General features: G+C 46.0%; 1 protein-coding gene across 2 annotated transcripts; it reads right to left on the bottom strand.

Moving 5' to 3' along the window:
* Window positions 1–2,327: 2,327 nt before the first annotated feature.
* On the bottom strand, window positions 2,328–26,609 carry ATIC (5-aminoimidazole-4-carboxamide ribonucleotide formyltransferase/IMP cyclohydrolase). 2 transcript variants are annotated; one of them, XM_074144879.1, is made up of 16 exons: window positions 26,564–26,609; window positions 25,731–25,857; window positions 23,879–23,955; window positions 22,704–22,770; window positions 20,308–20,396; window positions 18,812–18,963; window positions 18,523–18,679; window positions 16,652–16,777; window positions 16,393–16,500; window positions 15,041–15,126; window positions 13,887–13,976; window positions 12,060–12,188; window positions 11,018–11,110; window positions 4,847–5,029; window positions 3,174–3,329; window positions 2,328–2,679 (listed from the first exon to the last, which is right to left on the bottom strand). In XM_074144879.1, the coding sequence occupies exons 1-16, from the start codon at window positions 26,583–26,585 to the stop codon at window positions 2,560–2,562; spliced, it is 1,782 nt and encodes a 593-aa protein (XP_074000980.1). In that variant the 5' UTR covers window positions 26,586–26,609; the 3' UTR covers window positions 2,328–2,559. The 2 variants fall into 2 exon arrangements, with proteins under 2 accessions (XP_074000980.1, XP_074000981.1); XM_074144880.1 differs by lacking the exon at window positions 11,018–11,110 and having other exon boundaries at window positions 26,564–26,585.
* Between the last annotated feature and the right edge of the window lie 704 nt (window positions 26,610–27,313).

Below are 27,313 nucleotides of genomic sequence, written 5' to 3'. Positions count from 1 at the left end.
ACTCCTGGCACATCCTTTAACCTTACCGCAGGCGCGAGCGGGAGGCAAAAGCATCCCTCTGCAGGCGCTGTGAGACGGTGTGTGCGCGTAGAAGACCTGCAAGTCGCTCTGCACAAGTACCTAGGTAGGTATCGCCCGCGTTAGATATCTACTAGCATCTCACCTGGGAGATTAGTACCTATTAACTTCCATCAGTAGATTAAAGAGCGCCCCCAAGGAGAGCAAACAAAGGGTAGATAAGCAGGAATACAGGAGAACAGGAGCTGCCAGTCCCTCTTTTAGCCGACACTTTAGAAGACGCGGGTAAAGAAGAGGCCAAGGGATTCCTGAGAGAACCTCACAGCATGGGACGTACCAGCCACGGTCAAAACGGCACGACAGAAAAGGCATTTAAGGAATAAAACAGTGGAAGAGAGAGAGTCCAAACCTCAGCTTTTAAAGTATAAGCTAACAAAGCCACAGAAGACTCCAAACACTGACAATCCATGGGAAGCAACGGCCCGGAGAGCAGTGCAATGGGCCAGGGCTGGGGTTCGCACAGCCAGCAGGCAAGCCAGTAAGCAACGCACCATTTTTATAGAATCATAGGATCATCTAGGTTGGAAGGGACCTTCAAGATCATCCAGTCCAACCATCAATCTAACTCTGACAAAAAAAAAAAAACATCACTAAACCATGTCCCCCAGCACTATGTCAACTCGTCTTTTGAACACTTCCAGGGATGGTGCCTCAACCGCTTCCCTGGGCAGCCCATTCCAAGGCTTGATAACCCTTTCAGTGTAAAAATTCTTCCTAATATCCAACCTGAACCTCCCCTGGCACAACTTGAGGCCATTTTCTCTTGTCCCATCGCCTGTTCCTTGGGAGAAGAGACCGACCCTCCCTGGCTACACCCTCCTTTCAGGGAGTTGTAGAGAGCAATAAGGTCTCCCCCTCAGCCTCCTTTTCTCCAGGCTGAACACCCCCAGCTCCCTCAGCCACTCCTCGTAAGACTTGTTCTCCAGACCCCTCACCAGCTCCGTTGCCCTTCTCTGGACCCGCTCTCCCCCCTGTCCTGCCTCATCCAGCCACTTGGAAATAATCCACGGTAGAGATCACACAAGATAAAAAAAAATAATCCACCGTAGAGAAAAAACAAGAAAAATAATGCCCTGTAGAGATCTGAAGAGACAGGAGACTGCTCTCTTTTCAGGCCAGAGGAAGGGCAGCGCTGGGCACATGGGATTCCCGGGGGCCTAAGACCCGAGGAAACAAGGGGAGCACACGTACGGAGAGCAGCGGATGGAAGGACCGCAGGAAGGTAAAACCAGCATGGGGATTGCCATCTCTTAAACGAACAGCTCGCACCCCCCAGGAAGCGGCTTTGCTTTGCTCAGTTCCAACCAGCCTGGATGAAACGGGCAGTCAGGCAGGAGAAAAATACACGCCCGCAGCCATGGCAAGTCAGCAGCAGAGCCGGGAACGCGACCCGAATTTCCTTCCCCTCTTCCAGGTCCCTCTCCCTGCTATTGCTTGAGCAGAAGGAACGCGTGCAGCCTCCCTGCTCTGCACCAGCCGAGATCAGAGCCACGACAGAAGCGTTTATTGCAAAACTGGGGGATCCTTCCTTGCCAAAACCAAACAGATTTTATAAAATGAAACAAAACAAAACAAAAAAAAAAAACCAACCCACCAAAATTAATCCCTTTGAAACAGTCACAGTGATCGCCAGCAAAAAAAACCAAACGTGTCTGGGCTGTTAGTTTATTCAATCTCGCTGCGCTCCAGATTTTCACTTTGGTTTTCTTCTAATCAAGAGTTCAAATCTGCTTAGTGCAGACCGCGCGCAAGGGAAAAGGGAAGTGGCTTCAGGCAAGATGCTTCCCAGATGCCTGCCTGTGAACTCCGAATTGAACTCCCCCCCCACACCTCCGGGCATGAGAACAAGGATGTCAAACTCGCAGGAACGAGTCTTTTACCTCGGAGAAAGCCACCCGACGCTGCCTCGCAGCCCAAAAGCGCACGGCCAGGGCAGGATTCAGAGCACCGAGACTGCCACAAAGGATACCCCCTTCCCGCTTCCCCCCTCTCCTCACAGGGAAAGAGGATAATGGATTAGAAGCGCCTGGAGAAAACTACCTCCAAAAAAAAAAAAAAAAAAAGCAGCCCAGTTCAGTTTACAGCCCAGATTTTTATCAGTTCGTTAAGAAGTTGGCCGTGAGCCAGGCTTTCATTCCACTCCATAGCCCTTCTAATGAATTAATAAAGTCTGAACCATAAAATTTACCTCAAAAATAAACCCTTTTTCCCGAGGACGCCGTATCTGGATGACACAAAGACTACAGGCTCCCCATAGCTAAGAACCGTATGTTTATTTGCAAAAGAGACTCATTTTCTACACTAGAGGCCAACTTCTTGCACCTTCAGTCTCTTAACGCAGGGAAGGATCTCATTCACAGCTCTTACAAACACTTGCTAAGCACAGACTGCAGGTGCCTCCTAATTAAGCCGGTGATATTCCAGTCACTGCCGCTGGTGAGACTGTGACCAAAGAGGGACCCGCAACAGCCCACGGCAAACTCAGTGATGAAACAGCCGGAGATTGGTGTGAATGAGAGTTATCCCCAGCTCATTGCAAGCTTCAATCACAACCTCGTCGGCAGCTGAGCCAGATGGGGCAGCGATGAACTGTACTCCGCTCTGAACAAAGACAGAGATAAGTGGAAGGATTAGAGGATGGAAAACCAAAATCCCCCTGAAAAGGAGCTGGCAGCCCCAGTCCTTCATTCACATCCCGCGATAGCAAGTGTTGAACAAACAAAAGCCTCCATTGCCCAAAGCCATTCACAAGGGAGTTCCTCATGTGAGCAGTCAGTTCTCTCCACAGCTCAGAAATCAGAGTAAAATGGTTCCTCTGGAGGCAACAGGCCTCGTCTTGATATTCTTGAACAGTTTAATAAGCTTTAAACCTCTATTCACCCCAAATCAACAAACTGAGCAATGGCTGGATAATTACTATCCATGTGAGACCCATAACCACGAGAAACATCCTTCCCTGGATGCGCTACCCTAGCCAGCACGGCAGAGCGGAGACATTCCTCGGCGCTCTGCCCAAAATTCAGATGAAAAGCCCAGGCTGCGCAGACGGTTCCTTGGAGTCACCTCTGACATCCTTGGGCCCACCATGACCTTACCCGTTTAGCTCTGTCAACGTTATCCCTAAAAGGGAAGAAGGCATCAGAGCTGAGGGAGACAGCAGTCAGCTTGGCAATCCACTGCTTCTTCTCCGCCTCCGTTAATTGCGCAGGCACCTCCTCAAACATCGCCTGCCATTTCACCAGGTCTTCATCCTGTGAGAACAAAGAAAAGCCAGCTCAGCCTCAAAGCACGGGGCTCCCAGCAACCCCCTGCCAGAAGCACATAAGGATGAGTGATGATGACATCCCTCTGACACCCAGCTCAGCTGTGCTTTCTGCTCCCACAGCTCTGCTGCTGGGAGCCTCAAACCAGGGAATTTAAAATCCCAAGTGGTGGTGGGAACACATTAGTGTCGTCAACTTCTTTTTGCATCCTTTCAACTCCTTTCCTTTCCCCTCCTCACCCCTGGGCTTATGGGATTCCTCCTCCTCCTCTTTAATTCCAAGATGCTCTGCTCGGCCTGCCTGCAGTACGCTGCTCTGCGTAAACGCCAGCACACACAAACAGGATCTGGTAGATGACTTAACGCATGACAAACAGCAGCTTGGTTTATGATTCACCTTCTGAAACGGCAACTGCTCCAGTTTTACCCCCTTAAACAAGCAACCGCTCTCAGAGATGATTCACGAGGTCCCCAATCCAGCTCTTGGCTTTCCATACTTAAAAAGGACATACTATTTTCTTGTCTCACCATTGCTTGTAACAGGGAGGTCAGAGGGATTCTGAGAAGCCAAAATGCCACACGAGCAAACAGCGCTGTGCAAGAAGGGAAGGACAGAGGATGGGGCAGAGGACACCACCCCTGACAGGGCAGTGAGAGTCGAAACATTAACTGTAGCTTTAACCCTTCCTTACTGCTGGGGGGAACCACCAGATGAAACCGAGCTGCACACCAAAGCGCAGGGCAGGTCCCAGCACCCGGGGCAGTGGGTGCGGTATCAGGACACTTCACCACCAGCCACGGAACAACCATCCTGGGCCCTGGCCACTTGATCGTCCAGCTCTTTGGGATCATCTACTACTGACACCCAGGCACAAAGCTCACGCCAGGCTTTTAAATACCACCTAAATACCAAATCCTGCAAATGCACCCATCGCCTCTGGCTCTGATATTTCGACAGCCAGCATGGGGTCTTCTTATAGAGAATACCTATGGACATTTCAAGCCATAGTCAAAACACTCAAATTCTGGTGTCTATAGCTGGTATATATATTCTGGTATCTACAGGGGCACCAAGGGACCTCAGTGACTCAGGTGGACTTAGAGGTGGCTGCCATCCATAGCCCTAACAGAGATCACTACCTTTATAAAGACTGACCAGTTCCAAAAGTGGTAACCAACCAAGCCCCCTCTTGCCTGAAGCCTGTACAAATTTCAGAAGGTCTCCTCAGCATGGAGCCAGCACAGAAGCAGCTCAGTATGGACACAAGGTGGAAATGGTAAGGGCCTCATTTTATGCCAGAGGAAACTCTGACCAACTCTGAAGCGAGCTATGGAAGGACTTGGTTTTTTCTGGGCCTGGAAGAAAAACTGAGGTGGAGGAGAAAAGGCCCAGGCATCAGGAAGCCTTGCCAGGTCCTAGCACGCACAGCTGATATCTGAGCAGTAGTTCCAGCTTCATCTCACAGAAGCTGGACTCTCCAGGGAAACTTCTCAGCCAGCCCTTACCTCACCAATGGTCCCAGTGACATACTGATCAATGGCGTTGGAGATCTCTGCTCTCTTCACACCCGCTTTGAACTTCATGGAGAGCACGCGTGGGTGGTGCCGGAGCCACCAGTTGTTTGCCTTGTCACCAGCCAGACGCGTGCAGTGGATCCGGGACTGCTGGCCGGCTCCAATACCTATGACCTGAAGCGTATAGATAGAGAGCACAATCACACCTTGCAGCACAGAGATCACCATCAGAGCTGCATTCCAGCCAAGCAATTAGGAAAGACCTCCCACAAATCAGCTGCTCCTCACTGAAGCGGAGAAAGAGAGTAGGTAATCAGCAAGGAAAACTTGGAAAACTCCCACATCTTCAATCCTGTAAATTGGTTACAGGGACAGCTCCCTGCACTGGTAGCTTCCACGGCTCTGCTGAGCTGACAGTCACTCTGAGGCCACCACATTCTTTCATCCTTATAAATAACATAGCCCCAGCCATCAGAGTCAAACTGTTAACCTCAGGAGAGTGACACAATCATGGCTTTTGTTTAAGGCGAAACAAAGTCCTGTTGGTTGTAGAAACAAACGTGGCTTCTAAGAGCTGGTAGGCTGCCTTCCTCGCTCCTGGAAAGGGCACTTCAGTTAGAGGATGAAAGTCTGAGCCCACATCATCCAAACACTACCATCTTTCCTGCTGGGCCAGGCACACACAGCTTAAACAGATCAACTGTGATGTGTGGTGGATTACAGGGCAGTTTGTCTGTCAAGGCCGGTAAGAAAGTAAATCCAGCGCTCAAGCAGGAAGGCTGGTCAGTAGGACCATTACATCGCGTGAATTGTCAAGGCCCTGGAGCTACCAACCCACTTCATGCTCCGCCATCTGCCAGAGAGTCCAGGATTTTTAAAATAGCTACTGCTAACCTTAATAGCACTTGTGCTCGATACCAAACAGACCTAGTGCTTCTGGAGGCAAAATCCTAAAGGTGATTTTTTTTTTTTTTTCCCCTCAAGGAAGCTGCTATGAAAATACGCTATTTGCTCAGTTTCCATTTGCTTTTCTCAGACCGCTTTCCTTGCGAGCTCTCATCAGATACACTCAACCTCCATCAATTTTTTCAGGTACCCTATAGATTAAAATATGTATAGACTCTTTGGAGTCTGGTGGTCGGGTAACTCTGGAGCCATTTGTCACAGTTGAGCGCACAGCGCAAACGAGCTCTTGCATCCTGCCCAGGCTGGTGCAAACAGTGCCAACTTTGTCTCCAGAGACAAAGGCAAATCTTAGGTGCTGACACCACCGAAAATCAAATGCGGCTGGGGACATCTTGGTTACCGGATGCTGGCAGAACAAGCCCTGCTTCGTTGTCCCTTGCAGATATGGCCTGCCTGCAGTCACAACTGGCAAATGCAAGGGACTGAGCTGAGGTTTCTTGGGCTCCAGACTGTCTGCTGTCCCTCGGCTCTGTCTCTGCCATGAGAGGCACGCAAAGGCCAGACCGAGCCACCATGGCTGTCAAACTCGGGCCAGTAACTTTTCTCCATGGCTTTCAGAGCTGTGGGTCCTGCTTTCCAGAGAGCACTCTTGTCATTTCAAACCAGAGATCTGATGGAAAACAAGTCTCTCTCCCATAATTTCCTCTTCCTATGAAGCCACAGCTGAACTGTTCACAAGGGAGACAGCTCCAGGGACACTGTGTTGAGGCTAGCAGTTCTGGCCAATGCCTCAGAGTTTCCAGTTCAGACCGAAACAGATGGTAAAGCTATAAGCCAAAGGCTGCCCTCAAACGAATGAATCATTTGTCTTCTCATTCATCAAGACGCAGTGACTTCACCTCTTACCAGAACCATAAAACATGCTGCTGGATACTATTCCCCCAAGGAGCAAATGAAAGACTCGGGCTGCTATCTAATGTGATCTGCTCAGCTACAACTGAAGTCATCAGTGCTTAATAAACCCACAAGGATATTAGTATTATCATAAATACTAAATAGGTGCAAAGTTTCTCATGGTTTAGTGACACCTTCACCCCCACAAATACTCCAGATGTCCAACCTCTGCTCTCACATCCACCTTGTTTAACCTTCAAACTTGCAGGGGACCCTGCCTTTCAAGGGAGCTCAAGGCCAGCTGCCCATAGGTATATCGTCTCTTCCAAGGAAGTTTATCCTCTCTCCCTGGAAAAGGGAGAGGGCTTAAAATAGTCACTGCACACCAGTAACTGTCACCCAGCCCTTAAGAGTGGGCCTACCAAGCCAGGCTAGGCTAAAGCAGAAGTTCTTACCTGGGGATGCAGATGGTAGAGAGAACTGGACAGACTGCTGGCAGCAGGGGCTAAAATACCCTGAAACATTCCCAAGTTTATAAAAATTGTGATGTCACGTGCTAGAAGTGCAATGTCCTCTCTGCCCCTTCCCAGCCAGAACGGCGCCTCACCTTCATCGCCTACTTGTGGGCTGTAGCCTTGCACTCCTGTGATGGAACTGCCTCTTCTGCTGCTGCAAGCCTTGGCGTTCAGCCCGCAAGGGCAACGGTACCGGAGAAAATGTTTCCAGGCCAAGGCAGCCCCAAACACACACAGCTCCTTCACGAACACACCTTAGAAATCAAGCTCTACCTCTCAGCACCCAACCACCCTTCTCAAAAAGAGCGTTCTCCTCTTCTCTATGAGCTACTCCAAATATTTTACATTTTTTGAGACCTAATTTTGGTCAGAAGATGCATAACTGAACTTTGGCTTGTATTTAACAACTCTGAAACGTCAAGAACTTTGTACTTCAGTTAAACGAAGTCACGTATCCTGTAAACTCTTCATAGGCATCCCCCAAATCTACAGAGGTACTATCTGCAACACATGGCACATTTTATAATGGCTTAATAGGCAAGAGAATAAAAAAAATTCTGTGCCTCCTTCTGATGAGTCCACATTGTTATAGAAGGAAGTTCATAGTTACAGCCTGGGAAGAACATGCTGGTAAGTTGCTCTTCACTGGAAAATGCTGATCCAGGGAAAGCAAAATCCTTTTTTGTAGAAAAATGTGTTTTGATGCAACACTGCTGGGGAAGATTTCTTCAGTCTAGCCTAGAATTTCTAGTTTACAGATGAGAAACCAGAAGGTTGAGCTTCTGCTAAATGCAAACAATAGACTTGTACCTGGAACCTCTCTTCACACTGGCCTGTCTGAATGTACCCATTCTCCCCCTTTTTCACTTCATGTTTCTCCCTCTGTTCCTTCTTCCTACACCTCATCTCTTCCTTCCTCAAACGTTGGCTTTCTCCTATACGAAAACAAAGCTGAAACCTCAAAATCCATCCTCAAAGGAATCCTTCCCCCTCTATTTTCTGCTTATTTATTTTCTACACAAAAATTAATTATGTTTCTTTCAGAGTTTAATCTTTTGGGAATCAAAAAGTGCTGAAGCAGAGTCTATTAAGTGTGAGGAGTGAAAGGAGACAGTAATACAAGGTGAGCAGAAAAAAAAAATAAAGCTTTGGTGAAAACTGAGAACTACTTGACCAAAGCACTTTGGCTCGCAGGAGAGCCAAACGCCCCATAGCTGGAATACTGTGCAAAAGCACAGGGTGGATGAGATGGATAATGCCCAAAGGATCCTTGCATAATGATCCAGATTGGCCTGAATTTACTCAGATTCACCCTGAATGAGTTACAAGAGAAACCCTAAATACATTCGGAATTGCAAAAGTCAAATAAAAAAAAGATTTCACAATTGGGAAGAAAAACAAACGAAGTTGCTGACAAATGTCAGCACCATTGGTGGAAAACAGCAAGGTAAATTAACAGGTTTGCTTTATCCTACTGTGCAGAGATAAAGAAAGAGAATGATTTTAAATTGCTGATTTAAAACATGATGGTATCATTAAAGAATGTGTAAATCAACATGTTACAGACTGGCTTTTCCATGCTGAAAGTCAGATAAAACAAGTGAAAGTGTTTATTGCAATTAGTGGCAGCTGGCTTCCTGCAAATTAAGTGACACTCGAGTCCATAAATGCTTCCTCCCGACTCCACGCTTTCCTAGAGCTTATTCACACAAGCACCAACCCTTACTGGAATGGCCAATCCACTCACAAACACAACAAAACCAAGCTGTCAAAAAAGTTCTGCATATCTGAAACGCAAGAGTTTTGCTATGGGGATGTTGTGAGGCTGAAAAAAAAACCCCTGGAAAACGAAAAGCAATGGAACTGACAGGGAGCTGGACTTCTCAGGCTTGGCTCATAGAACCCAAAGCAAGTCACATCCTGAAAAAGCATTTTAAGCATAACCATCTGGAAGTTACTTTCCACCCCTGGTTCCTGATTTGTGCTATTTTCTGGTTTGCACCCAAATATCCCTGTGGATGTTATGTCTTGGTACGTGATGCGGGTTCTGCACAGCATCACCAAGAAGAATCTGAGCTAATCGCTATCTTAGTAAGACTGGTTTTCAGTGGACCTTATTTCCTTCCCCATCTGTACCTTAAGAACAATGGTCTCAATAGTTAACAGTCTCAGGAAGCTTTTAGAGATGTTAAAAGCAGAAGGGAGCTCCTATCTGAGCTCCTCCATCACTGCCTATAGCACACCACACTGCTGCTTCTGCACTTGGACTGTAACGAGTCTCCTAAGGAAGACATTAAGCTCTGATTTGAAGAACCCGACACAGATTCACCGCCTCCTTGAGTGAGTGATTGTAATGGCTGCTCACCTTCACTGTTAAAAAGGTCAGTTGTTTTCTAGTGCAGTATACAGACTTCTCGTCTCGCTCTTCCCTGACACATATACAACAACCCAAGACAAAGCACATTTGTATTTTATTAAAATATATGCCTGCAAATATGCAAAACATCCCTGAGGCCCAGCGAGTTAAATCCCTGCCTGCCCGCGCTGCTTTTCACTCCTCCCTCCTGCCTTCCCCCCTTCCATCTGGTACACGCATTACCACACACATTTCAGAAACATCTGCAGCACCACGTTAAGTCCAGACTTGCAAAAGCTCTGGGGAAATTGCTGCTGTAATAAGGGAAAAGAAGGAAAGATAGTGACACCTTTGTTCTGGGGCTATGAGAACTAACACTCTTTGAGTACAGAGAACCATTTTAAAGCAAGAAAAAATAACCCAAAAGCTGAATAAAAGAAAAATGCTGGATCTCCCGAGGCGTGTTTTCAAGAGCCACACAGCACACGACCCCAGAAGGTACCGAGAGACAGCGCTGCAATGTTTTCAGGCTGTAACAACACCCTGACAAATGCAGACGAGTCCCAATGCAAAAAGGACAGCATCGCAGTTCATTTGCAGTCTGTACCTGTAAGGGTACACCGTTCCGTCCATTTTGCTGATTTATTATGTACCAAAGCTCAAGATCAAAAACATTCTTTGTCTTTTTCTTCTGTGGTTTTTATTTTCGGTTTTGTTTTGTTTTTTTAAATAATCCAGGCCTATGAAAAGTTAGCATGGAGAACGAGAGAACCAGCTAAACAATGGCATTATGAGAATGAGTGGTTGGGCAAAAATACAATCGTTAACACATTTACAGTGACTTTTGGGTAACTGAATTAAGCTGAACATCTGCTGATAACTTGGAAAGAAAGGATTTTTTTTTAAATTCAAGATTCATATCTAAACTACACATTTGATAATGCCCTTCTAAATCCCAACCTAAGTTTTAAAAAAAAAAAAAAAAATCAAGAGAGAACAGAAGACTTCTAATGCCCCAAAGGGAAGAAAAGAAAGCATAGCCCATCTTTCTTATACAAAAAGTGAAAATAAAACTAAGAAGCACTTGGACAGTCAGAATCCAGCTGTGAAAACTACTGTCACTTCCAAAAGCTCTATACAGACTACAACATATGTACATACCCTCAAAAAATTGTTTCCAAGGACAGAGTAGTTAGAAAGAAATGACTCAAGGCAAAACTTGCAGAAGAATTTGAGAGCTTTTCCAACCCCATCATTGAAAGAACCAGCCCTGTCATTAGCATGAAAAAATTACACCAAGTTTTTGAAGCAGCCTTTTGAGAAACAAACATTTAGCTACTGCTCTGCGTGGCACTGTCTAGGGCAGTTAGTCTGTACCTGTTTAATAGCTTCCTGTATGCTAAATGATTTTAGAACTCGTGCCTGACAAAAGCACTCCCTAACCAGCTCGGCTGTGAAAGCACCCTCCCCAGAGCTGCCCGATTTGGTTACCTGCCCATCCTTGGCGTAGCAAACCGAGTTAGACTGGGTGTATTTGACAGCAATGCTGGCAACAATCAGGTCTCGGACAGCAGACTCGGGCAGCTGAAACAAAACGCCATCGTCAAACAGCCCGTCCTAACCACCGTGACTAGCCAACCGGCTAGTGACCTGCAAACCCCCAAAGCCATCACAGGTACTGTACCACAGAGAGGGAAAACAAGGTAACTAAACGTATCCTGCTTTCTTCAATTACCAGCAAATTTTGTTTAGATTAAAAACTGTAAGTGATCGGTTTGGCAGCTAATCTCATAGTTTACCAAGTCCAGAGGGCTCTATCACTGGCCCTAAGCCTCCAAGGTCTTCTGTATTCAGGCCCTGTCATCAGATGTGCTCACAGGCAAAAAAGCTAAGTATGCACACGACCACAATAATAATAATAGCTCCTGATGTCTGCATTAGGTATTATTTTAAGTCCGTTCTATTTCTTATTACAATTATTTTTATTACCTCAACGTCTGAACTTGCTTCTGAGCCCATGACTAATCATGCGCTCAATAACATCTGTTTTTTAATAAGAACAAGATCAGTGACAAAGGAATAACTGATAACCTTCTGATGATGTGAGCTGCTAAATGATGAGCAACATCAGCAGGGCCAGAGTTTATACAACACACTGTACACAAAAGGGAGAAGTAAACAGTGAGTCAGAATGAGATCACAATGGATCCTTAGCACACGGCTGTCTCACCAGAAGAAAATACACAAGGTAGCTTCTTATAAATAAGAAATACAAATATTTTGGTAGTCGGGAGATAAAGGGCAAGGTGCAGCTCTTCTTAATTATGCAAGGAATCAAAACAAAGGCAAACTACCCTGATTTACCCAAATATAGCTGGTCCAGAAAGTTTGCTGCATTGTTTTGCTGAAAGCCAGCTAAATCTCACTGAAATATTTTTAAGAGCTCTTAAAATAGAACAGTGATGACTTCCTCAATGAAAGCACACCAGTTCACCCAACCAATCTTTAAGCTCATTTATTTTCTGACACTTACGTTTTTATTCTTTGTAACAATGTTCTTGAACAGTGAGCGGTCGATGACTGCATTGTTCCTCTTCTGCATGAGATGCAATCCATAGAGGGTTCGAATCTCATGGTCATCTGGCTCATAATGGGGATCCATCTAAAAGCCAAAGTGTAGGCCAATAAAACAGAGAGCTCTTGAAAGCAAACGTCCAGTAATAGCTTAGATTAAAACGCATTATCTAAAGAATCCAAAGAAGCGAGCTGTTTATAGAAAGTGATGTCGAATCATCAGAAGTAATTAGAATTAACTGGAGCAGCAAGGTCTCCAGAGCACGAAGTGACATTTACAAGGCGAAGTGAGGTAATGCAGTATAGATGCTTATATACACACGTCCATGTTGAGAACCACAGAAGTCTACAAAGTCTTGTAGTCTTTCACATAAAGGGAGAAACATCCACACAAAAAGAGTCTTTCAGTCTTCCACAGGAAGGTAGAAATATTTTGAGTTGTTTCACACATGCCTCAAGGTGCAGCTCCCAACCCTCTGACATTAAACAGTGAAAGCAGTTACTTCCAGAGATGCACCATCTTGGGCCACATCTCCAAACAAGCACACAGCCCAGTTAATTTACACCAGTTTAAAGGGTAAAGTTAAATGGAACTGTTAAACTGCATTCAGGTCTACCCATGCATGGGCTTATTCAGAATTTTGGGAGCCCCGGTTAAGGTTATTGAGACATGAAGTAAACCAGATTAAGGCTACCAGCTCTGAATAGGAGCATGCACACGCTTTGTATGTGGTTCCCCTAATCCATTTAAATTTGTTCAGATCAACTTTCCTTAGCATCCCTCTGCAGACAGACCCCGAGGATACAGGCTTAACCAATTCGACCTCATCCCTGCAAAGCTAATTGAATTCAGGAGGTAATCAGCTGCCAAGATTGTCTGCAATTTCATTCCTTCTTGCCTGAAGCTCCTGAGCCATCTTCTACAGCTTCCCTGGTAGTAACACCACAATTGCAACTTCAACTAAGCCTTGGATTTTCTTTTTGTAATGTTATAGTAAAGTTCCCTGCTCGTTTGTCTCTCGGAGTCAGGCAGAAATAGGACCTGTTCGGCTGCTCTAACAGCATTACGTAATCTGTTAGTCACGTTCACCAAAACTGGATGATTTTGAAGTCCCAACAATCACTGCCGGAAATAAGGCGGCAACCTGACACTGACCTGACCACACTATATTAATATTCCTTGACAAGCATCCTTGTTGCGGAATGTGGAGATGTATCATCCCAGGTCCAAACTCTGCCTGTGCTGCTCTTCATCACTGTCTGTACTCAAGCCTGCTCTACAAACACCACATGCCCAGACGACGCATCCTCCAGTGACACACTATGCATGCTTCTCACTGCCAAGACTCACAACATCATTGATGTTGTATCTTAGATATGAAGAATTAGATATATTTCTTAGATATAAAGAATTCAGGGAGGAAACAAATTCAGCAAAAGCGAGAGGAAAGCTGGCAAAGAGTGGAAAGAGAGCACAGAAATTCTGTTTCTTTGAAGTACTCTTGCTGGCTCATAGATTTAATTACTTTAAATCTACATTGCTTTGAAAGCCAAGGAAGGCACTATATAAATACTCTCCTCTAGGACTATAGACTAAACGTGACCACAACACTGCTGGTGGAATTCCAGCTCATACAGGAATCCCCAAAGACCTCGAGGAAACACTTTGTGCACTGTAGGGGGGCTTGGATCAGCCCCCTCTCCCCCAGCTATTTGGACAGTAACATCTGTGAAAAGCAGGTACAGGAAAGACAGTAGAGGGTTATAGTGGAGCAGCAGTACAAACCTGAAGTACACAGTAACCTCCATTCTTCTTTTTTGCAAGGATTTTGAGAGCTTCTTCCTCATAGCCAGGAGCTACCACACCATCAGATACCTGCAACACACAATTTCAGCTTCCACATGAAACAAAAAAAAAAAAGAGGGGCCAATACTGAAAACTCCACCTGCCCTTTCCAGAAAGGCACAGCTCTTGAGGTTTATATATACTGTACAATACCTGTTACAATATTGGTTTCAGTCCTGGAAACAAGAGCGAGCAAAGTGCTATAAGCTCTTGGCAGGAATTAACCCCACCATCACTTTAAGCAGAATGGAACTCATAACTACCCTTCCAGGGGGGAAACAGCTTATGCACTACATCCTCACTTCTCAGCCCTAATAGTAAACATAGCTTAAAAATATACAATAAAATCCTTATTTCAACAGTGACACTCCTGATGAGATAAAAATATTGGCAAAAGAGCTGTTAACAGCATTGAAACTGAGAAGAGTTTACATCCATCAGTGCCATGAAGTGACATACACCTTTCACATTCTTATCCTACAACGTGGGTGGGTTTCTTTGTTAAGTAACAGTATACCTAATGTTATCCTCACAAACCAGTTTGCTCTTTCATCTGTTTGAAAAGAAGCCCCCCAACGTACAAGTCAAACCTTTCCATTGTGCCTTCCCCCTCTCAAAAAAACTGCAAGCAACATATAATGGGGTGAACGTGTTTGGTAAAGCATTAACTCTCAGTTAACTCTGTATTTAAAGTAGTGACTTGTGCAATGCAGTCAGCTGGTCCTCAGCTCTCTGGTCCTCTGCTGTTCCCATTACAGCTGTTCAACCAGGTACTTGTGACAGTGTAATCAGGGTTCGTTTCCAGAGGCCCACTCGGAGGCAGAGGTTTGCAACCATCTCTTGGAAAGCAGTATTTCAAGGGCTGCTATTTCACAGGCTCTCCCACACCACCAGGTTTTAACTGGTAGGAAGAAAAACGCATCAAAAGATGGGTGTAAATTCTGCACTCCGGATACTAAATTACACATATGGATCAATAAATAGTCTTCAGTAAAACGGGTCAAATTCAAACAGAATGACTGTTACAAACCAATGACTCCATCTAGTGCGATTCTCCGGTTTACACTCAAGTGATTTGCTGCTGTTTAACTAACCTCCCTGGAAATAATCTTGGCAGTAGCCACATCACAGATATCAGACAGGGCAATGAAGTCACCAAAAGAAGACATCCGATCAGCACCTGCAAAATCATGTTTTTCAGTAACTTATCAAACCACAGCATCATACAAAGAAAAGTCTTTGCTCCTACAATCCAGTCAATTTCCATGAGAACTAATAATTGAATCCCACATAAAAAAAAAAAAGCCATATGAGAGCAACAAGAATGAAAAATCCTACCTCAAACATATGCACCTTTAAATATTTGCATAGTTCAGATATTCTTCATTCTTCACTGCATGTGTCAAAGCTCTAACTCTGTAATGACTACCTCCATTACTGCAAGCAGCTCTGCTGTAGCCATGGTGGCAAGAGGAGAAGGAGAAACAAGTATCATACAGAAAGATTTCAGATGGGAGACAACTGGAAAAAGTGGAAAGCTTTTAGATGCCTATGCTCCCATCTGCCTTCTCCTGCAAGAAACCAGACCCAGAAATGTAGCTAAAATCCCTTTTTTTTTTTAAATAAATATTCTCTATATTTAATGGCATAGCTAAGATGAATTCAGCTCCCATCATGGACGCTCTACTACTTAGCAAGGTCAATTCTTCTGTCCCTGCCATTCTAAAGGTTTCTTTTTCTATCAATCATGTAATTATTTTCTGAGGGCAACGTTCAAAGGCGGTCTTTAAAGTGATGAAAAATGAACCCGAGCCAATGTGCCCCATATCAAGTAAATTTGCTTTGTTTTCTATAATCTGGGCAGATTTTCTAGGAATGCCATGGAAAATGAAAGAATAAGCAAAGTATCTCTGATAAGCAGAGGAAGCTATTTTTATGTACTTATTTTTAGCTTTTTTGTGAGCCCTGTACAACAAAAGCATTAAAAAACCACCCACCCAATACTAGGCAGAAACATTTCTACTGAATTTAAGCATTCCTGAGCACCCCATCTGCAGTGACAGGCTGAGCGTGCTACCAGCACAGCTGCTTATCCAGATCCTTTAGCCAAAACCGAACAGATTTATATATGTGTGTGTTTGCATATACATATTTAAATTAAACAAATTAAAAATCTCTACAAGCCTTCTATATAGATCAAGGGACAGAATCCAAAGTAGCTTTAGCCTCTTTGAAACAATATACAAGGCCTGCTCACTTGGAGAACCATTTTTGATAGGCAGTCTGTTCATTTAGTCAGTCAGTCAGATCCTCATGGAGAAAAACCCTACAGAGGAGGAGTAGAGCGCAAAGGGAAGAGGCTGCGAAGCGCTAAGCGTGCTGCTCAGGTGCTGAGAATTAAGCTCGGCTCTTTGGACACGCTAGTTTATTCCTGGGTTTCTCTCACCTCTGCTTCTTGCATAGGCAGCCGCTAGGGGCGTTAAGGTCTTGTGGAAGTCATGCACCATGCAGACTTGGGCCTCCTCTTCACTGAGAGGTATTCCAACAGCAGCACCTAGTGGGAAACACAAGCCAGGGCACTCAAACTAGAACCTCTCGACCTCCCCAGACTGCCAAGGTAAGGAATACAGCTACACCCCTAGCAGAGCCTGCCAAAAGTCATAGTCTGTTCAAAGAGAAAAGCATGGCAACAAGGAGCCACCCACCTGCAGGACTGACGTGTTTGAAGGAGGCTGCAGCAGGAATGCCTAATGCCTGCTTGAGTTCCTTCACCAGCTGCCAGGCATTGAGAGCATCACACAGGTTGATAAACCCTGGAGAGCCATTCACCACTGCAAACACAGCACACAAATAGAGACATGAACGCAGGTAGAGCCTGCTTCCCAGAGTCTGGGCAGCAAGCAGAAGAGATTTCTCCCACCAAGAACTGAAATCGCTACAAACAGTTCTTGTCAAATGACCCTGGCTCCTCAGCAACCAGTTAAGTGCTCTGAAGAGCTTCAGTGACTTGGTGAAGAACGCACAGGCTTGAGATTCAGGAGATGCCAATACAATTCTCTTCCCTACCTGAAGCTGCTGATGTGACCTTGGAGCACGGCACACATTGACCACATGCACCTCCCCTCTTGTGAAAGGGGAACAAAAAAAAGAGAACATTCCCTCTTATGTTCTCTGAGTTCTTCAACTGGCAGCCATTTGGAAGAAGAGCTAGCTCTTTCTGAGTGAGCCTACCATAGCTTGATTTTGACCAAGGTGCATGGAGCAGTGCTGTCAGGGAAGAACACAAAAAGCACCTGCTTCCGAGCAGTTAGATTTCTTTACAATTCTAGTAAATAAATTTCATATAGCAACTATGGCTCCAATTCAAAAAAGTACTCCAGCACTAGCCAGACTTTAAGCACATGCTGTCTCTAATTGATGTCAACAGAGCCACTCACAGCCATGAAATTTAGGGCAAGCTTTTAGCAGAATGCTTCATCTGGTCCTTTCATGAGAAATCCATGCCAAGAGTAAAGGTCATTCAAAAGTCTGCTCTCAAAACCTCTTGCCCTGGCCCTGCAAGAAGAACTGCTCATACTGACGTGGCAGGACTGTGAGTATTTCAGGAGACAGGAAGAAAAGATCATTTTAGCAATAGTCCATGCCCAACACAAGTGAACACAGTGTTGTTCTGCTGCTGTACTGGGAGGCCAACTCACAAGCAAATCAACTTCCAGTATGGGTGTGGAAAAGCTTCCTATGAGATCCCAGAACTGAAATAAGGAAATTCTGCAACACAAAGCTTCTTTGTCTGTTCAACAGGACAATGCCTGCACCAAGGCAGAGCTGGTTTTCACCAGCATTAAAAAGCAATCTCAAGAGCAAGAGTAGCCAGACTTTGTTTCCTCTCCAAAACAAGGGGTTTTCCTCGTTGCCACAGTGCTGTGATGAGTGGCATACCCTGTAAAATGGCAGAGAGAGACACCAGGCCTGTCCCAAACTCTTGCAAGCGAGACTAGTATCCCTTCCCTCTGCCACCATCAGCAGAAGCAGCATTCCAGAAAACTAAGGTAATAAACCTCTGCTCAAAAACATCAAAGAGAAAAAAAAAAAAAGAACAAAGCCCATTCAAACATAGAGAAGACCAGCTTGGTTTCTACACAGAGTAAATGGTAACACAAAAAGATTGGGAAGATCTAAATAAGGAAACTGGAAAGGAACAAAGCATCTTAAAAGGATAACAAAGTTTTCCTTTGCAAGATCTGGATCTGATGTCAAAGAGAGGGTGCACCATGTAGAACTGCCCAAAATTTCTTCAGCGTGGACACACAATCTTACGCTAACAGAGAAACATGGAGCTACAATAAGTCTTGGGGGGGTCAGCAGGCAAGCTTTTCTGTCTCACACAGCTCAACCTTTTCATTGCAAAGCTAGTGCCACCCAGTAATAAAGCAGTTGTTAAGGCACTACTGGACATCCTGTGGCCTAAGGTACAAGGTGGTATTTCAGTTTCAAAGACAACCACCAAACGTGTCCAACCACCTCCTTTCCTAGCTATCCCAGAGCTCCCTTTTGGCCAGCATGGCCTAGGCCTCACCTGTCAGGGGGAGTTTGGATCTCATCGTGTAGAGCTGCGCAGGACTCTGGTGAGGATTCATGCCGTACCTCAGGGGCAGCTGAGACACTCCCTTGCTGTACTCTTTCCTGAAGTAGTCAGAGATGGCTGCATCGTACTGAGCAGTGTGCGTGAAAGCCTGGGGACAGAATGGGGGACGCCTGTCAGCTTACAAACATCAACTTACAAAGGATTTGGTGTTTAAAGAAGCGAATGAATGAAAGGCAAAAGAGTCTGGCCTAGCCCTTTGCTGCAAGCAAACAGGACCAACCTTCAGTGCAAGGTGACGCCTGGTTTCCATGGAGGTGTCTTTGTCCTTTGATGTCGCCATCTCTTTAGCTACTGTAGAGTAGTCTGCAGGGTCACACACAACCGTCACACGAGCATGGTTCTTGGCAGCCGCTCGCAGCAAGGCAACTCCTCCTGCAAGGGAAGGATGGAGGCATGAAGCACTTCCTTTCTGGACGCAGCATAGCAGAGAGCCACATCGGAGGCCAAGAAGGGACATGCACCGATCGATCAGTCATGCCAAATGAACATGCTCCCCTCTCTCCAGCAAAGAGAAGGGGCTGTACGAGTGCTCTTCAAAACACACAAGGTCAGTGAGTTTGACCCAATCCGCTGGTGAAGGTGCACATTCACTGGCCTTTGCAGACACAGGCAGAGCCTCAGCAGCAAGGAAACAGGTCATGGGCTGCGATGAGCAACTGGGGCAAGAATGCTTTCAAGTACCACAGCCACATCACGAAGAGGATGGCTGTCTCCACGTATCGCTTAAGCGCCATCCTCTGCGACACTGGGCTAGGGAGGGGCCTACAGGAAGATTTACTTCTACGCTGCCAAGCAACAGAGGTTCCCAAATCTCTCTGCAAACATTAATGAATCCGGCCCAGGCCCTCTGTGTAAGATAAAATGCCATGCTTCCCCCTTAAATCTTGACTCTGCACAGCTATTACAACACTTTAAATCATACAAGATACTAGGCTGTTGCAAAGGAAAAGTAGAGGCTGGCGCTGCTACATGCAGAGTGAGTATTACTCCATAAAACATTTAATAGAGAGCTCTGCTGGGCATCATTTGGACTAAACTACTGCAAGAAAATTCAATCTCAATCCAACCTCATGGCACAAAACTGTGCCTGTGCTGTTCACAAGCTACCAAGCAGAGATGCTGCAGTGAAGGAACAGCAAGCCTTCTGGGGTTAATAACTAGCAGGAAGAGAAAAACTGCTGCCGAAACAGGTATCCATGCTTCCAAACGCAGCTCCTAACTACTCTCCTACGTACGCAGACCATCCTTGTAATGGCTTCCTGCAGCGAAGTTTTCAGCAAGCCCCAGATCACTTTCAGCGGTTCAGCTTTTTCTCTCCAAAGCTCACGTTCACTTTTATTACGCTGCCAGAGGCTGCAAAAGAGGTTTCATCTGCTCTCCATGTTTCAGTAGGAAGCATGCTCCACCTGGCCTTGCCCAGCACAGCCTTCTACAGTACATCAGGCTCCTTCTTTTGGGCAGTGCATGACTTGCCCACCTAGGCAGCATGGCTTGCCAGCCTGGTAAGAGTCACCATTTTAATTGTACGTCTGCTTAAAAGCAGTGAGTTTTACCCAACTATGGTTTCGGTCTTCTCCTTCCAACTCCTGAGCTCTTCAGCAGACTTCCTTTATGGGTATGCAAGGCCATCCAACAAAAAGAAAAGAACTGAGACCACTTAGAGACCAGAACCATCAAGTCTGTCTGGAGAACAGATTTGCTCTCCCTTTAACTTACCAATATCAATCTTTTCCACCGCCTCTTGTACAGTTACATTCGGAGAAGATACGGTCTTCACAAAGGGGTAGAGGTTACACACTACAACTCTGAGAATTGAGGAGAAAAGCAGGGTTATTCAGTAAGAAATAAAAATGTCAAACTGGGCTTGGCAAGCACAAGATACCACCCGTGGTTTTATGGTCTTGTCTCTCAGATCAGGGACCAACACAAAATCCTGTAGCCAAGGCTTCTTTCTCCAACAGACTTAAGAGACAGTGGTGTTCAGCCACAGGCCAAGTGATAGTATAACGCATTATGAAATTTAACTGAACTCTGTGCATTAAACACTGTTACAGCAGATAGAACCAAAATTTGGAGCCGTTAATTTAAAGGAAGAGTTTCTTTAAAAACACGGGCCTGTATTTAAATCCTTAGTGATTTTGGTGAGTGACTTGAGCCATTTCAAAGGACTTCAAAGCGGGCTCTTAGCAGTACTGAAAATAGGCATCCACCAACTTTCATAAGAGAGAAAGTACCCAGGGCAAGGTCCATTGCAAACAAAGTACAATCAAATTTCTACAACTTTTCCAAGAGCAGAAAATGACCTATGTATCACCTTCTGGACTTTTAAAATACCAACAGCATATGAAACCTGAGTGCACAGCCTGGACCCCATAAAGCCTCTGTAGCACATGAAAGCAGAGGGAAGAATTGACTTTCTCCTCTCAAGGTAGGATTGGAGCTTAGTGGAATTAGTTTTTTTGATCTGATCTGGAAGAAGCCACAGTCTGTATTCCAGAAAGCATGAAGTTCAAGCCCTGAACCTGCCCTGTCCCATCCTACTACTGCCACAAGAATTCTAGTGAATGGAGGTATCTGTTTTGACCTTCACAATATTTTTAATCCAAGAGAATTAATTTACTCTCTTGATGTGAATAAGGTCTCAAACTCCAACGCATACTCAGTATTGGCAGTGAATCACTGTGATGCACATGTTTGTGTCCAACTTATAATATTCCTTTGTTTCTGCACTTTGTGATGAACTTGAGCACAAGGGATGATCAGCTTCCAGAACCTCCTATGTCCTTTATTGCCTGTTCTACTTCTAATATCCCCTTTCCCCATAATCCAATCATGCTCCTGACCTGTTGCAAACCATCAGGAATCTGTGGACTTTATCACTTCTAATGCTTTTATCAATGGAAATCAAGATAATCAATATCAAGGTTTCCGACCTTCACTTGGGTATGTAAATTTTACGCAACTATGCCAAGGCACTGCTGCCGAGGATCAGCTCCTTCTGCTTTATGCAAGACAACCCAAATCCAAATTATTACTCCAGATGCAATTGCACTGTAAAGGCATGTTACTTCCCCTGCAATTCAGCAGAGCCTGCTTTAATATGCAGCGAACTCTGAAGAGCCACCACTGTTGAGCCATCTATGAGGATTCCTGTGGTTTTAAATTTCAGGTTTTCAAATTCTGCCTGGAAATCCATCCATCCTGGGCACATCAGGTTTTAAAAGTAATTTTAAAAGCTAAGATGCATTCTGGCCCAATCACCAGAGTCAAACTATACCTCCCATCCTGGGTATACCTACAATTTCCTATGTTCAATTTAGCCATTCATTTCTAAACAAGGAGCTACCCACTGACACAGAACTAGTCAGTCAGAATCGCTAGCTAGATGTTAAAACCAATTAGTTAAATACAGTCCCAAACTGCCCTGTGTGAGTGGTACTGAGTAAATACATTCTAACAACAGAAAAAGTTTTTGTTACGTTAGCGCACAAACTGTGTTACTTCAATTTCTGGCTGCAGCTCACTTGCTCTCATGATGGCTCTCAAAGTAAGATTTCTGTCTGTTATCTGTGTGTTTTCTGTCTGTACAAATGCCGCGTGTTCCTGATGCGCTTTTCACGTCTACTCTTTATTTATGTGTTGAAACTCAGTAAACATTATGCAAATACCAAAGGGTATATTTACTAAGCAAGTATTTCCAAATCAGGGATTATCATCTGATCAGATACCCAGAGCCAAGCTGTGGGGAGATGCGCCAGCTTCTAAAGCACCGAATTCAACCTTGCAAGAGGAGTAACGTGGCCCAACACTGACTAAATGTAAAGTGTCAAAATTCCCAGGTAAGCAGAAGAAATTAAAACCTCTGTTCCCTGCAGAAACTACAATGTAACTTTCTTGGTTTAGTTTTCTCTTACTACAAGTGATGAAGATGCATCTGCAGAAAACTGTATTTTTAAAAACATACTATCTCCTGACAGGGAAAAGGAAGGAGATTGCAGACCTTCTGGTGGGCAGACGTTACAATCCCTACTGCTCCCATTTACTGGTGTTGACTGGTCTCCAATGTTCATTTTTGATTACTGATGAATTGCATCATGTTCCCCAACGTTTACCTTACAAGGCTGAAATCCTGTTTGTTCATATCAGCATTATCTTCTGGAATATTGCGAGCCAAGATGCCTAATTACAAAAAAAAAAAAAAACCTACACCCAGTACATCTTTATAAAAAAAGAATTAAATCACCAATATTTTTTTAATTCAACATCTTCCTTCAGACCGTGCTTTTCCTCAGAGACTTCCGATCATAAACTTTCTGATTCTAGTTCAGGCAACAGTCCTCAGCCCCTACTCCTCTACATTTATTCCATTTTACTGACTCTTTGACTGTTCATATTCCATACTATCAGGTTTTTTTCCCCCAACGCTAAACCCCAGAGCATTCCAAGTGCTGAACAGCAACCTCAAAATTATACTTTATTTTAAGCATTCAGTTGCTATCCTTGAAATACTAGAACTGTCATTGAGGAGTTGATGGAGAGGAAAAGGGCACCTGCCGCTAAATTAGCCAAAACCACCCAAAGCCTATGGAACAGCGGAAGGAAGAGAGGCTGTGCCTCTAGCTGAGCAGCATAGGCTGCTGGCTTGGGTCTCGGAACTTGGAGAAACACGCAGGTGACTGGCTGGGACAGAGAAAGCAACACTACAGTCCTGGGTTGTCAGAGGAGATTGCCTCCAGCCCTTGGGTATGATGGGCAACAGGCTTCATTTGAGGGATCTTAAGCACAGTAACAGGATTTGATAAAGCAGATGGTTTAATGTTCAGATTGACCAATTATCAGACATCTTCCTTGCTGAAGAGGAGCCAGGGAAGATTAGACATGCAGAAATCACCCACTACAGACTATGCTGTCACATTCCTTATGCTGCACACTGGTTTCATTCAGAGGTTAAATTCAGTGGAGCTCTCTGTCTGAACAGGTCTGAAATGGACACTGCAAAAAATGCGCAAAGGCATTTACAGAGAAGGCCTGTTACTTGTAGCCCTGGGGAGGAAAAGCTCTGCTAACTGTAGAGATGCCAGCATAGCAAGGGAGGAAGTAATTCAGCCACCGTGCACTTCTCCACCCCGTGCTCTTCACCCCTCCTTCTGCTGCTAGAACAAATCTGTTTTCATCACCCAGTTCTTCCACACAACCCTTAAAAAAAGACATCTGCCAACCCTTTCTTCCCACCCTCACTGCACATGGATTTCTTTTTTAGACTGAAAATATATTAGCAGAAACATACCAGCATGAACTGCAGGATGAAGGGTTTTCACACGTCCACCTAACATCTCCGGGAACCCTGTCAGGTCCGAAACATCTCTGCTCAAGGAGAAAACACAGCATGGTAATAGATGTGCCATACCGCCTTAATCTATAGGTTGAATGTTTATTATCCCCATCAGGGCAGTAATTTAGATCTACTGGCAATGTTGGTTTTACTGGAAGGAGATTTAAAACCTAGGAGTTTCGAAAGCAGCAAGGAGGGGGAAATAAACTTAGCTTTCTTCTGGTCATCTGTTAAAAAAAAATAAATAATCACCACACCTTTCCATCAATGACAGGAGGCGTTCAGAGAGAAAACACATGCATGATTCCTCTAAGCTACAGTATCTTGTATCTCAGTAAGAACACAACATATGGAAGGTGTACTACTAAACTGCTAGCAAAAACCTATGCCGAGGGATGGACCAGGATGCATCCTTCTTACGGAAGGCTGGGATGAGGCATTCTACATTAAGACAGATCTGACTGTTTTTATTATGGTTGGCATCTGTCAACTACTTCGCAAAATGCTGCTGGGTATAGAAGGATTAGCAGAAACAGCCAAAATGTTGCTTTAATGCCCTCTCGCTCTTCACAAGATGTTGACTTGTATCTTAATACAAATGCTACATCTGACAGGAGACAGAAAGGACACTGCTTTCTAGTAAGTGACCAAAAACAAAAAATTGTATAAAAACCCGATTGTATGCAAAACTCCCCTATGCCAGTAGGACAACATTTGCTTTTCCCAGGAATGGAAATAAAGTTCATGGGTCACACTCAACTAAGTAGTAATTTCTTGAATACACTGAAATAACCAAGATAAGCAAATCTCAAGTCAATATGGCTTATAAGAGAGAATGGAAGACCATGCTCAGAAGACACAATACCTCAGTACTCTTCTTCCCAGCTTAGCCAAAACATTAAGGTTTCACTGCTCCCTGTGACTGTTTATGATGACAAAGGAATAATAAATTGGAAAAGGAAAGGCAATTGTGACCATCCTTTGCTTCAGGCTTCACTGATAGCACAGCCAAGCAAAGAAGTTGGAGGGACATGACCAAGTGCTGGATAACAGTGAGGACAGGGAGCTCTGGAAGCGGTGTACGTTCGTGCCAGTGTGTCCTAGGGGCCTATTGCTGCATTCACTGGAAGCAAAAAAAGTCACAGTCACCTGTCCTGCCAAATAATTGTTAGATTTTTCATCACTGTACTGGAAACAGTTTTTATTTGGCTAGAGCTGTTTTTTTTAAATCACAGCATGGAAGAAACTGAAACAAATGTCCCCAGAATCATGGGCCAAACCAGCCAGTGACTGTTCATGCCCCTTCTTTAAACAGTGGATGCACAACACTTAAAGGCTCTGTCTGAAAAAGCTGACCATCACGCTGGGAAAATTATTTGTGACAAATGATCTCCAGTGAGCTTCAGCATATTCTTTACACGTCACCTTTCCTGTCCCAGGACCGGGCAAAAATCAGATTTCACCTGGCTGTGAAGAGCTGCACTAGAGTCAGATTATGAATTTCAAGACAACTGATGGTCTCACGGGAAAAAGTTGGCTCAAGGCAGACGAGACATCATCTCCAACACAACGTTCCTGACATCTCTGTGTGCTGACCTGCACAGTAACGCTCTTTGGCCTCAGCCAACCAACTTCAGGCCACGAAGGTTCTGAAGTTTGCTTTGGGGCAGGTTTTTTTGGAAAGGAAGACTTGCTTGCAGACCAGTTTTCAATCTTTTTTTTTGCTCACAGATGGAGAAAGCAATTCAAGCAACCTCAGGACCCAAATAAGCATTTTTGGTGGAGATGTATAGGAAAACATCTGTACCTGACAGGTAAGCCAGCATCTCTCAGGGATTTGGCTGTTCCTCCAGAGGCAATTAAACCCAGGCCGAGAGCATTCAGACTCTTTGCAAATTCCACCAGGCTGGTCTTATCAGAGACGCTAAGTAAAGCTAACGGGGGGGTGGGGGGGAAGAAGAGCACAAATATTTAGGTTTCAAAAGTGGAACAGAGAAAGAAAACAACAGGTCTTAAGAAACTGAAACGTGCTTTACAAGTTCTATAACTTACGAATCTTTTCTGAGGTAAGGCAAGGCACTGCCTGCCAAGGAAGTGACCGGGCGGGAGAAGGGACTGCTGACTACCAGTACCTCACACTTCCCCACCTCCAAACCGGAGAAGCCCCCTGCTCCTCACCCCCAGGCCAGACAGGCTTTGCCTCCTGCCCTCCCACCGCCACCGGCAGCTCCTGCCTCAGGGCGCCGAGCCCGGGACATCCCCTCACCGTCCTTCCCGCTTCTCTTCCCCTCCTTCCCCCCCAACCCCGGGACTTCAGACCCCTGGAAGCCGAGGTATAACCGGCCCGGAGGAAAAGAAGCGGCCCTCCCACATCCCCTCAGGGCACGGGAACTACCGGGTTGGAAGCGGCCACCCCGCTCCGAGGCGAGCGGCACCCCGCCGCCCCTCGCCTTCCGGGGCCGCCCTGTTTAGCTGAACCCGGGAAACACTCCTCGGCCCGGCGGCCCCGGCCCACCCGCCCGACGGCCATTTCGGCCTCCCCCCCCCCGCCTCCGTAGCCCCCCCAGCGGCTTCAACGGCCGCGACCAAGCGGCGGCAGCCCACGCCGGGCTACCGGGGCCTCCGCCACCCCTGCGTTACCGAGCTGCTGCCGGGCGGCCATGGCGCCGTTGGTGGGTGCGCGCTGCAGGCGGCAGGAGGGCGGGGAGGAAAAGGGCGAGCGGCGGCGGCCCGGCGGGATTTGGGCGCCCGCTGGGGGGGGCCGGAGGGGGCGGCCCGGACGGGGCGGGGAATGGCGGGGAGGCGGCGGGGTGTGCAACGTGAGTGTTGTGTGTTGTGCCAGCCGGGCAGTAGGCTCCCTTTAGGTAATGGAAGGCCCCTATAAGGTCTCCCCGCAGCCTCCTGTTCTCCAGGCTGAACAACCTCAGCTTCTCTCAGCCTGTCCTCGCAGCAGAGGTGCTCCAGCCCTCTGAGCATCTTCGTGGCCCTCCTCCGGAGCCGTTCCAACAGGTCCATGTCCTGATGTTGGGGGCCCCAGAGCGGGACACAGTATACTCCAAGTGGGGTCTCAGCAGAGTGGGGTAGAAGGGCAGAATCACACACACACACACACACCCCCACACCCCCGACCTGCTGGCCAGGCTTCTTTTGAAGTGTGTATGTCCAGCCCAGGTGTGGATGTGCACAGGGTGCTGGTGTGGGGCCAAGGCACGCAAAGAGGCAGGTGAAGAGGGGGATGTCATCCCCATTGCGGGGAGATACAGGAGGACAGCCCTCCCTTTGCCCCGTCTGGGCTGCAGCTGGCGGTGGCCCTGCTCACCAGGTCCCAGCGGGGACAGGGTGGGTGGCTGTACCTGTGGTACACGCAGGGCGAGCACCTTCAGGCCAGGG

This window comes from Numenius arquata, chromosome 3 (assembly GCF_964106895.1).
Source record: "Numenius arquata chromosome 3, bNumArq3.hap1.1, whole genome shotgun sequence".
NCBI lineage: Eukaryota > Metazoa > Chordata > Aves > Charadriiformes > Scolopacidae > Numenius > Numenius arquata.
This window is presented reverse-complemented; position numbering and strand designations above follow the sequence as displayed.

Coding starts and splice junctions, on each gene's coding strand:
- ATIC (XM_074144879.1), bottom strand. CDS start 26,585: ATGGCCGCCCGGCAGCAGCTCG. Junction 20,397..22,703: donor CAGGATTTCAGCCTTGTAAG/GTAAACGTTGGG, acceptor CTCAATTCTCAG/AGTTGTAGTGTGTAACCTCT. Junction 16,778..18,522: donor ATCCAAACTCCCCCTGACAG/GTGAGGCCTAGG, acceptor CTGTGTTTGCAG/TGGTGAATGGCTCTCCAGGG.